We start from the raw sequence: 10739 nt of genomic DNA, 5'->3' as shown, positions 1-10739 counted from the left end.
AACTGACGCTCGTTAGCAAATTTGGATCAAACTCAAAAGGCAAAAAAGATAGTGGCTTCCACGGTGCTGTCTCCATTTGCCCTCCTACCATCTGTGACCCAAAGCAGGAATTGAGGGCCATATGCTTCCCTCCACTCACTATGAGGTTCATGCTGCACACACTTGCACCTCCATCTCCTCCAGGCAGTCACGTATCACGTGTACATTCCCTAGAAAAATGTACTTGGGCACAGATTTACATTTAATTCCATCAGGTTCCTGGGCCTCACAGGGACTGCCTATGTATGGGTGGGCCTCGGGTTTAGAACTTCTGCCCTCAAGTATTAGTCTTTATGTAGTTAAACTATTCTTCTAGGGAAAGCAGAAAGCCTGCGGCCTTAAAGTCACAGACCTTGACTTATTTGCTCCCAAACTTGGTTTCATTTCAGGCAAAGAGATGGCAATATGGCGTGAGGTGTGAGGTGTTCAAAGAAAAAGAGGATTGGTATTTTATTTCCAACGAGAAAGGGGTGGTGGTGGAGGTGGTGGTGGTGGTGTGTGAAGGCAGACTTTTGTCTCGTGTGTGAGGGTGAGAAGAAATATTATCGGCTGAGAAGAAAGGTGGGTGATTAAGGTACTTTCTGGGCCTTAGCACAAAAAAAGAAGAAAAGATAGATATGATGAGAAACCTCCCTATGCCAAGGCTTCAGCCGCAGCTCTTCCAGTGGCGAAAATATTCATTAGAAAAAGAAGGCGAAATGATGGATGGAGTCAGGGTCCAGCCAGGATTTGGGAAGAGGCGATGCAGGCTATTGATCGTAGTTTCCAGGAGCAGAGAAACGGATCAGCAGAGACACTGCAGCCTAGGGCCACCCTAGTTCCGGGGCTGGTTCTGGCTCAGAGACAGCCTTCTGTCATAGTGACAGGTGATCTCGGCAAGCTCAGCCAGGTCCTCCCAAACCCAGACAACAGCACTCCAAACCGTTCTGCATCCAGGCAGCGTGGGTTTCCCACAGAGGAAGAGCACAGGAGCTGAAGCCCTCCCCCGCCCCCCCACTCCCAGCCCTGTGTCCTTCAGCACGTCCTGCAGACTCCCTCCCTTTGCCCTTCTGATTCACTGCGCCCACCTCCCTGCACCTACCCTATTCGATCTACAGGGGAGCAGAGTCGCTTCGTGGCCGCCAGCCCAGGAAGGGGCGCCAGCCAGCTGGCGGACGCACGGCTTTTAGAGGGGTATCTTGGGCAGAGAGAGGTGTGGGGCTCGGGTGTGAGCAGTAAGCTTGGAAGAGTGGACTAGTGGCACAAAGGATGTGTGCAGAAGGGTGGGAAGAGGATATCCCGAGGCTTTGATCTCTCCTTTCCCTGCACGCGATTTTTGCATTTCGGAAGGGATCCCTCGGCTAGCTCCGTAGGCATCACCACCTCTCCCCAACTACACTTCCCAGAAAGCTGTGCGGGGAGTGAGAGGAGGTGGTGGTAGGAGACCCAGCTGCGCTTGCGCAAAGAGTGAACTGGCAAGGTAGGGGGAGAGGGAGGCGTGCCCCGGGTCGGAGGGTGGGGGGAGGGGGCCGCGCGGCGGCGGCGCCGGGGCGGGCGCGCGTCCGCGGCGGTGATGGCGGTGCGTGAACGCGCGGTGGCAGCAATGGCCGCTCTGGAGCGGCGAGTGCCGAGTCTCGATGACTTCGCGGGACAGAGCTGGAGCTCGTGGGTGGAGCGGGCCGACCTGCCTGCGGCAGACGGTGAGTACAGCTACACTAGAGTCCGGGGACCCCATCACTATCTCCCCTCCCCCCCTTTAGGGCCCCCTCCAGCTGAGGGGAGCCGCCGACTAGAGCCGCCGTCCGGCTCCCCGGCCCCCCAAACAAAGGACCCGCCGGGTCCTAGTGCCCGCCTGCTCAGGCACCTTCGCGCCTCCGGGTCCTAGCGCCGGCGCATCGCTTGCAGCCCACCCTGCCCACCTCTGCCTCTGCGGGTGCAGAGTACCTGCCCCCCACTTCACTTGCCTTTATCTGTCTTATTGTGCGCTGGCCCCCAGCTTTTATCCGTTCTGCACCTGCTCCGGCTCTAACCCATCTGCAACAGTCCTCTCCACGTGTTTCCCACACACCCCACTTCTGTGCCCCCTCCCCACACCCTTGGTCCTTTGCTTTTTGCCCCTCACCTTAGCTTCTTTCAAGGTTTCCCTGCCCGCTGCAGTGTTCCTGAGCCCCCGCCCCCTCTGCTTTAGTGACTCCATCCTCCATGCATCCATCCACCCTCCCAACCTCAGTCCATCCGTCCATCATCCATCCATGCCTGCAAGCCTCCCATCCTTCCCTGGGCCTCTTGCCCTGCCCCCTTGCCTCTCTACCTTGACCCCTATTTTCTGTAGGCCCTTGAGTGCCTTTGGTGAGCAGGCCTGCAGCCCCTTCTGATCTTTGTCTCCTGGGCCCCCAGGGAGCACCTGGCCTCGTGGCCTTTTGGGGGTGACAACAAGCATCACACCCCTGAAGAAGTTTGCAAGTGAGAAGAGGTGGAGGAGGAGATCTCTCGGAGCAGTCTCTAATGCCACTTGGTCTCTTTTGAGACATCTGACTTCCAGCTCTTTTCTGTTCTGTCCGTCCCCGACACTTGCATTTAAGGGATGTAAAAGAGTGGGAGCTACCCCCTTGTCTTTTGCATGCCTGACCCACTGCCACTCATGTCTGGGGGTTATGATTGGCAGTAATCTCATCGTAGAAAGGGGCAACCCTGTTACTGAGCATTAGAGAGCCAGCCTAGATGGGAGCACAGGCCATCCTTGAAACTGCCCCATGCTTAGTGGGCTAAGATGGGGCCACTCAGGGTCTAGGTGCACTGAGAACCAGAAATGGACTCAGACAGATTTGGTGACTCAGAATTGATTCCCGCCCCCCACCCCAGCACATACACCCATGGGACAGGGAGGGGGCTTAGAGGAGGGGGGCGAGGAGTGAGGTAGGGGGATGGGGAAAGAGCTGCTTTGCACAGCTAAGATGTTTTTGTCATTAACCCAGAAACTGAGGTACAAGGGCAACCCCTGGACAAAGCCCCCCTAAGAAGGGGAGGGGCTTGCGTAGCTGATCAAGGAGACTTTGAAGATGCCAAAGGGTCCAAAGACAGCAGTTTCTCTACTCTATGGCCACTCTATCAGTACAGGACCTGAGAAGCTGAGTGTAACTTTGATGATACTATGGTAACTTGGGTAGAGCAAAATGAGCTTGTGGGGGCGGGAATCTGGGAGGGTGTTTGGGATGCCACAGAGTAGCAGAAAGGACCCATGTAAGCAGCCTCAAAAGACATTTGCCCATAGTCACCCACCTAGTCAGCACTGGAACTCTGTCCTGTGTATCTGGCAGTGAAGGGTCATTAGGACCCTTCCTAATGGGGGTCATCTCATCTCAGAGGGGCACATAAAGGGAAAAAAAACCGGGCGCTTGTGAATGACCCCTTGAAAGTTTCTCCAGGAACCCTGAGTGCTCGTCAGGGAGTGTGGGCTTCATACCACTGGGCCGCAAGGCCCTGCTGGGTTCTGGGAAGGGGGATGGGCCTTCTGAGCTGTGCTTCTCCTCCAGGGGCTGAGCTGGAGGACAGCAGCAAAACCATGAAGAAGCTGGACACCATGACCCTCATTAAAGAAGGTGAGAGTCAGTACACATGGGGCTGGGCCTCAGGGGAAGTTGGACCACTGTCCCCTCTTCCACTGGAAGAGGTAGCCTGAAGCAGCAAAGCTGTTGGGGGAGCCTCGTTTTGATAGGTTGGAGCCAGCCAGTTGCCCTGGCTCCCGTGACCTGTCGTTGGAGACCTTGACCACATGTAGTTGGCACCCACTCCCGTGAAAGCCCATCCTCCCTGGGTCTGGTTAGATTGGACCTGTGGAAGCTGGGAACATCCAGCCGAAGAAAGCCTGTCGTATGTCGGTTGGAAGGCAGAGTGCCTTCTCAGTGGTGGGGTGGGAGTGCTCCCCGATCTAGGGAAATCCCAAGTCCCCAACCCCAGTGACAAAGCCCCCTGTCATTGCAGACATGTCCATCTTCGGGCACTGCCCCGCCCATGATGACTTCTATTTGGTTGTATGTAACCACTGCAGCCAGGTGGTGAAGCCTCAAGCCTTCCAGAAGCACTGCGGTGAGGGGGCGCCCTAGGGAGGTGACAAGGGGGCAGGGAGGTGGCCCGTGGAACTCTTAGGACAGTGTCAGTTGGGAGGTCATGGGTAAAGGAAGATGGTGCTGGGGGCAGCTTGAGTCTTGTGGGTGTCGGGATTACCGTTCTAATAAGCTTCTAGCACCAAGTAGAGTGAAGAGCTTCAAGAAGTGAGGTCTAGAATTCTGACTCTCGAAAGGCTTGACTTTAAATGGGGAGGAGACAGACTCACAGCCCAAGCTCTAGCAATTCAGGTTCTGTAAAAAAGAATCGGCCGGCTGGGTAGGAGGTTGGGGAAGGAGCCAGTCAATACCACTCACCTCAGTTACTCTCTCCACCTCCTGGTGACAGAAAGAAGACATGGGCCCCTCAGCAAGCTTTATGCCCGGGCCCCACCCCCACCTCCAGCCCCCGCCAGCTCTCAGAAATGCCATGTAGTGAATGGCCAGGGCCCAGCTTGTAGAGCCCCAGGTTCCACCAAAACCTCCTCCAGGGAGAAGGGCCAGGGGTCCCGGAGCCGTGGCCATCCGCCTCCTGAGAAGACCCAGAAGGACAACCTCTGGTAAGAAGAGGCTGGCAACCCCCAAAGACTAGCCCTGACTCTGACCCATGACAGGGTTGATGCTTAGCCCTGGACTGCAGGGGACTGCTCACCGCAAGAACCAGCTAACCCCATCTGCAGCTCCTTTCCATATATTCCAGGGAGCATGGGCTCCCCCCCCCCTTTTTTTTCCACGCCTTTCTTGGAGCCCACCCAAGTTCCAGAGCTAGGGAGGAGATGGCTCTGGGCTAGAGTCCAGACCCCGGTCCCAGTCTCCCCACCTCCCAGCCCACACCCTCTCTCCACGTGTAGCCTTTTCGTGCCTGTGGTGAACCTGGAGAAGATGTCCAGTCTCCCGAAGCCCGATGGACATGGAATCAGGGTGGCTCCACCCTCTGCTTTCCTCAGTCAGCCAGGAGGCCTCCCTAAGGACTCCCCTGGAAAAGTCCCCACGGCCCCCTCTCCTAAAGAACCTCCTGGCCGAGAGAACATGGAGTTAATCCCTGGTGAGGGCTCCAGTCACCGGGCTGAAGGCAGCCCTCCGGAGAAGGAGCCCAGTGGAGCCAGGCTGCCTCCTAAAACCCACCGAAAGATGGCTCGTGAGTAGTTATAGACGCGGGGCTCAGAAAGGCAGAGTGGAGACCTCCCTGGGCTCCTCTGTTCTTGGGTCAGGAAAAAGTGGTCCTGGCCAGGCCTGGCATTTATAGCATGCAGGGTACAGAAGCCCCATCACCTCCTGTCCTGCTTGTTCCCAGGAAGCTTCGCTGGTCCAGGTCTCTGAGCTAGTCTAAGAGACCCTGTGTCCAAGCCAGCAGAGTCACTCATCCTTGCCTTGGGCTATTGACCATCATCTCCTTCCTCACATCCCACAGTTGGTTTTCCTGGCATCCACGGATGCCTGTAGCTTCTTTTGTTCTTGTTCCGGGTTGCTCTGCTTTGGGCTTCCAGTCTCCGAAGAGTGCCTGGGCCAGGGCTGGGGCTGGGGTGGTTTACGCCCAGTGCCTTAGTCTTGCTGCTTCTTGGGCCCTTGGCAGGAAGAGGCCAAACTCTTCTTGGTCTCCTCAAAAGTGGACTCGAGATTCATCGGCACCTCTTTCCCCACAGGAAAAGAGTTCGACCTCAATAGGCAGTGTGGGGTCATAAATCCAGAGACCAAGAAGATCTGTACACGCCTGTTGACGTGCAAGGTAACCCCATCTCCCTGCATGGTGAGAGGGGCCAGCAGAGACACGGAACCTTAGAAAGAAGAAGTCAGAAGTTACTGTAAACTCAGCTCAAGGGATGAGGCTAGGCATATACCAGGGAAGGAGAGAAGTGGACACTTGTGGGGGGCACAAGGTGGGAGCACTAGCCAGGGAGGGCCGTAGAGATCGCCTTACCCAGAGGAGAGTTTTGGCCGTGTGAGAGAGTACACCCACAATGCACACTCTCTCTGTGTCAGAGAAGACCGATGCCCTCCCTCCTGCTCAGATCTCACCTCCTCACTCCTCTCCTCTGCTGTGTTCTAGATCCACTCAGTGCACCAGCGCAGGGAGGTCCCAGGCAGGGCCAAGGACTTTGACGTGCTAGTGGCTGAACTGAAGGCCAACTCCCGCAAAGGAGAGTCTCCCAAGGAGAAGAGCCCAGGACGCAAAGAGCCTGCTCTTGAGCGCCCCTCCCAGGAGCCTCCTGCTGCCGTCCAAGGCGTGGCAGCGGTAGCTACCCCCAACACCACCCTCTCTCCCCGGTCTAAGCAGGCCTACCCATACTGTGCACTTCCCAGGTACGTACAGAACCTTAACCCTACCTACCGTGGGGTTACTTAGCCCCTGAGGTACCGGGAAGCCTTGGAGCCCAGGGACTGCCCTACAGTTGCACTCACTTCCCCTAAGCATGGGAAGGTAGCTAGAACCCTGCCAGTGGGGCCAGGCAGGCCACTAATTACCCTGTTCCTGCCCAAGCAGCACTGCAGTACCGCAGCCTCTGTGAGGTGTGCCGGATTCGGTACTGGGGATGTGAACTTTTTTTCTCAGCTACCCCATGGGTTAGCACTTGTCATCGGGGAGCTGAACGGGACGGGCCAGGGTCCTGGGTGAAGCAGCGCTGCTGTGTTAGCATCCACTGGCCCCTTTGTGTGCCCTGGACTATGGGAGAGCCCACGCTATTTGAGCCTGGAAACCCTCACCCCGTCCCTCTATCATTCACACAATCCTACGTCCCCTTTGGCCCTTCCAGGTCCCAGGCCTCCTCTGAGAGTGAAGTGGATGATGAAGGTGTCTGTGGTGGTGATGGGGATCCAGGCCTATTCCCTTTCCCTCTGCCCCGGGGTGGGGCCCAGGCCTCTAGTGAGGAGAGTGAAGATGAGGGGACATCTGATGACCTCCTCCTTCCCCTTGACTGCCATTATGCAACCCGGCCCCCTAGGCCGCAGGCGGTAAGGAGGCCCAGGCCGGGGAGCTGGGGTAGAAGGTGGCCAAGTCTTGTTTGCAGATGCCCCCCTGTCTCTCAGGCCCTCCCAACCATGTTCCTCCTTTCCGCCTCCAGTTTTGCACCTTCGGAAGCCGGCTGGTGAGCCCAGGATGCTATGTGTTTAGCCGCCGGCTGGACCGGTTTTGCTCAGCACTCAGCTCCATGCTGGAACGGCACCTCAGCTCACACATGTGGAAGTGAGTTTTGCAGACTCAGAAGTTCCTTCCTCAGGCCTGAGCGGACTTGGGCTTCAGAAGCCCCAGTCTGGTGTGCTTTGGCTGGTTGCTAAGAACCCAAATAGGGTATGGCATGAAAGGGGTGAGACTTGGCAGCCTGGAGAAGGGCATGGTGGGTTGTCGGGGTAAATCTAGATGCTTACTCATCACTTCTAGTACCTTTTAGGTAAAGTAGTATGAGGGGGGGAGGGGGGAATGCCCAAACTGAGACCCAAAATCAGGTTGTTATGGGTCTACGTGCTCGTTCATATGTCTTGCACCTTCCTGGACTCTTAGTTCCCATGTCTCCCAGCAGGGGGCAGCAGCTCTGGGGCTTTGCTGGCCATCTGAAGGCGCAGAGACTGGCAGTTATCAGGGGAGCCCTGGTGTCTGCTCAGTATCACAGTGGAGCTCTCTCTTTGCTGCAGGAAGATCCCACCAGCAGCTGAACCTCCATCTCATCTTGTCAGTCCGTCTTTATCTGATCCCCTGAGTCCGTCTTCTATGGGCAGCTGCCCCCGACTTCCAGGCCCACCCCCTCGACCTGCCTGCCCAGCCTCCATACCCCCCATCAAGGACAGCCTTGTCCCTAGCTACCCTGCAGGCTCCCCCAGTGTAGCAGCTGCCTGCAGCCAGGCAGAGTGCATGGGCGGTAGCCAGGCTATTACCTCACCACTGCCTGCCAACACGCCATCGCCGTCCTTCAGCAAGCTGCCCCCTTCCAAGGCCAGCAAGTTATCCAAAGGCAAGGAAGGGCTGGAGATGGAGGCCCCTTCTCGAAAGCGGAAGTTATCCCCTGGCCCTACCACGTTCAAACGGACCTGCATCCTGGAGCCTGCTGGAAAAGGCAAACCCTCTGGCTGTCGGGGTCTCTCAGCCAAGACTAAAACAGCCCTGAGCGTGGGGCTCAATGGGACAGTGGGGCCAAGAGTAAAAAGAGCAGGTCCCCTGGACTGTCGGGGTTCCCCTCATGCACCCTCCATACCAGTCAAGGCTTCTCAGCTAGAAAACCGGGGAGCGGCTGGACACCCAGCTAAGGTCCTGCCAACCAACTGCCTCTCTGAGGAGGAGGTAGCCAAGAAGCGGAAAAACCTGGCCACTTACTGCCGGCCAGTCAAGGCCAAGCACTGTCAGGCTGCTGTCCCTCCTGATGGGACCTGCTCTGTGCGTCGCAAGAAGCCAGGTCCAGCCCTGCCCTTTGAGGAGAAGTGCTCTACACTGAAGGTACCAGTCCAGCTTCCTGAAGACCATGGGCAGGAAGGGGCTGGGAGGGCTGAGGCTGGGGAACACAGCAGGTTCATGACACGCAGAAGGTGCTGACTACGACTCCAGAAAAGGGAATAACGCGGGAAACAAGAGCTCCTGGGCTCTCAACTCTAGGGAGAGGTCGGTCAGCTCTTTCCAGGGTGACCCCAGCGTTTGCCAGAGGGACCTTCCCTCTGCCCCGTCTTCTTTAGCCTTAAAACATGCTGCTCCATCCTGCCATCGCCTTTGCTTTAACCAAAGGACCACTGGTTTTTGAACTGGCAGTGACCCTCCCTCTTTGACTTGGAGCTGCTTTTCCTTAAGGGAAAGGGACTCCTAGCACGCAGGAGAGCTGGGTGGGTGGGCTTCTCTGGGCCTTGCCTCCTCTGGCATTGGGACATTGAAAAGCAAGTACACAGCTTGAGGTCCACACCGTCCTTTCAGATCTCTAGAAAGGCTTGCAGTTAGGCTTATTTACCTTTTCTGTTGAAGTCTGCTTTGTCCTGTCCCTATGATCTCTGTAAGGAGAGACTTCCGGGAGGTGAGACCGGCTAGTAGTATCCTGATAAAGGTATGGATTAGGTGCGTGCAGACTCTGCTGGCACCTATTAGGGAAAATCTGGTAGTTGCTGCAGGGCCTGCCTGTGTGTGTACAGGTGTGTGAATGTGTGTTTTTCAGTGTTACCTCCCCGCTGTTAGGCTGGCACTCCTCTTCCCCGTGCTCAGTTGTATTTATTAGGCCAGCTGAAGGAATTCAAGGGTTACCCAGATGTTCACTGGGAAGGATAACAGGTAGGCCCCTACCTTGACCCTGTCTCTTACCTCTTGTCTTCCTGCAGTCAAAAGCCCATTAACGAGAAAGTGCCTGCCCACTGCAACGGAGCCGTCAACACCTCCTCCCCTCCAGATCTGGGCCCCAGGCTGCTGCCGCTTTTTATAACTTTATATTATTTTTTTTAAGAAAAAAAAAACTCTTTAAAATACCTCAAGACTGTCTCCCTGTTCTGTTGCTGCTAAGAAAATATAAAAACAGAAACATAGAAAAGGATGAACCATGATGTGGCCGAATGAGTGTCCTTACTCTCCGCAGCCCTACCCTGAGAGGCTGAGCTGATGATAGGCACTACACCCTGGGGCACACAGACACGGTGCACAAAACCCCAGGGCTGGTATCACTGGGGCTCTTCCAGAGAGGACGATAAGCCGTATGGCTCTGAGTAAGCAAGACCCCCCCAGAGGCTTAAGAGAGACAGCTGTGGTTCCACTGGGAAAAGAAATGAAAAAGGAAGGGGAGTCACACTTTTGGCTCCACTCTTGGGATTTTGTCCTGAGGGTCTGTGGGAGATGGCTTATGGCCTTTTTCTGGTTTTCTACCAACTCTGGGCTTCCATCCCTTTACAAATTATTTCGTCGGTCTTTGGGTGTTTTCCCCCCACTTCTTAAAAGCAGCCTTAGTTTCTCAACCACACAGAGGTTGAGCTTGGTGATCACTGCTTTAGAGGTGCTGGACATCATCATCATCATCATTATTATTATTACAGTGTGTCTGTGTGTGCGGAGGCCAGAAGTGTGCATTCCCCCTGGAGGTAGTTACAGTCTATTGTGAACCCCATGATGTGGGTGTTAAGGCCCTGTGCAAGAGGAGTATGCACCCTTAACCACGGAGCCATCTCCCCAGCCCCTGGACAGCTCGTTTCAGGCGCTTCTGTAAATTTGCCTTGAAGACCTGGGTAAAGCTGCTCACAGTCAGTCCTCTTTAGGCCGGACCGTAGCTTTTCTGGGGTAGTAGTGTGGAAGAACTTGGGGTTGTGGGAGGCCCTGGTTCCTCTGGATCACCTTGCTGTGCAGCCGCCATGGCAAAGGCTAAAGGTGCCTTAAGCCTCCGCAGTATCTCAGGAGGAGGACAGCTACCCCTGCAAAGAGGATAGGCACGAGATTACTTCGTTTGGGTCACTCTGTTTTGGCTTTGGCTTTTTGTTTATGTTAAGGCAGGAAGGAATCTTGTCTCCTGAAGAGGCCAGATATGTCCAGTGAGCAGCCAGGGAATCCAGTGCCTCTGGAGAGCTGCTGAAAACACTGGTTTCACACTTGGGAGAGTGTATGAGTTGGGGTTTCGTTGATGTCAATTGCTATGGATGTAATTTTCACAGGCCGCTTGATATACCCTGGTA

At 55.7% G+C, this 10739-nt stretch overlaps 1 protein-coding gene across 4 annotated transcripts; it reads left to right on the top strand.

Annotated features, from left to right (window-relative positions):
* Nucleotides 1-1534: 1534 nt before the first annotated feature.
* ATXN7L2 (ataxin 7 like 2) lies at nucleotides 1535-9539 on the top strand. Of its 4 annotated transcripts, none has more exons than XM_084755749.1 (12): nucleotides 1583-1718; nucleotides 2416-3172; nucleotides 3552-3617; nucleotides 4000-4104; nucleotides 4471-4681; nucleotides 4973-5259; nucleotides 5765-5847; nucleotides 6169-6422; nucleotides 6875-7073; nucleotides 7184-7305; nucleotides 7752-8547; nucleotides 9408-9539. In XM_084755749.1, exons 3-12 carry the CDS (start codon nucleotides 3581-3583, stop codon nucleotides 9420-9422), a joined length of 2109 nt encoding a protein of 702 aa, XP_084611875.1. In that variant the 5' UTR covers nucleotides 1583-1718; nucleotides 2416-3172; nucleotides 3552-3580; the 3' UTR covers nucleotides 9423-9539. The 4 variants fall into 4 exon arrangements, with proteins under 4 accessions (XP_084611874.1, XP_084611873.1, XP_084611875.1 ...); XM_084755750.1 differs by having other exon boundaries at nucleotides 1598-1718; nucleotides 2994-3172; XM_084755748.1 differs by lacking the exon at nucleotides 2416-3172 and having other exon boundaries at nucleotides 1535-1718; nucleotides 5069-5259.
* The last annotated feature ends 1200 nt before the right edge of the window (nucleotides 9540-10739 follow it).

This window comes from Acomys minous (genome assembly GCF_964271855.1).
Source record: "Acomys minous genome assembly, chromosome: 14".
NCBI classification, from domain to species: domain Eukaryota; kingdom Metazoa; phylum Chordata; class Mammalia; order Rodentia; family Muridae; genus Acomys; species Acomys minous.
Note: the sequence above shows the minus strand (reverse complement) of the source record. Positions and strands in the feature narration are given on the sequence as shown.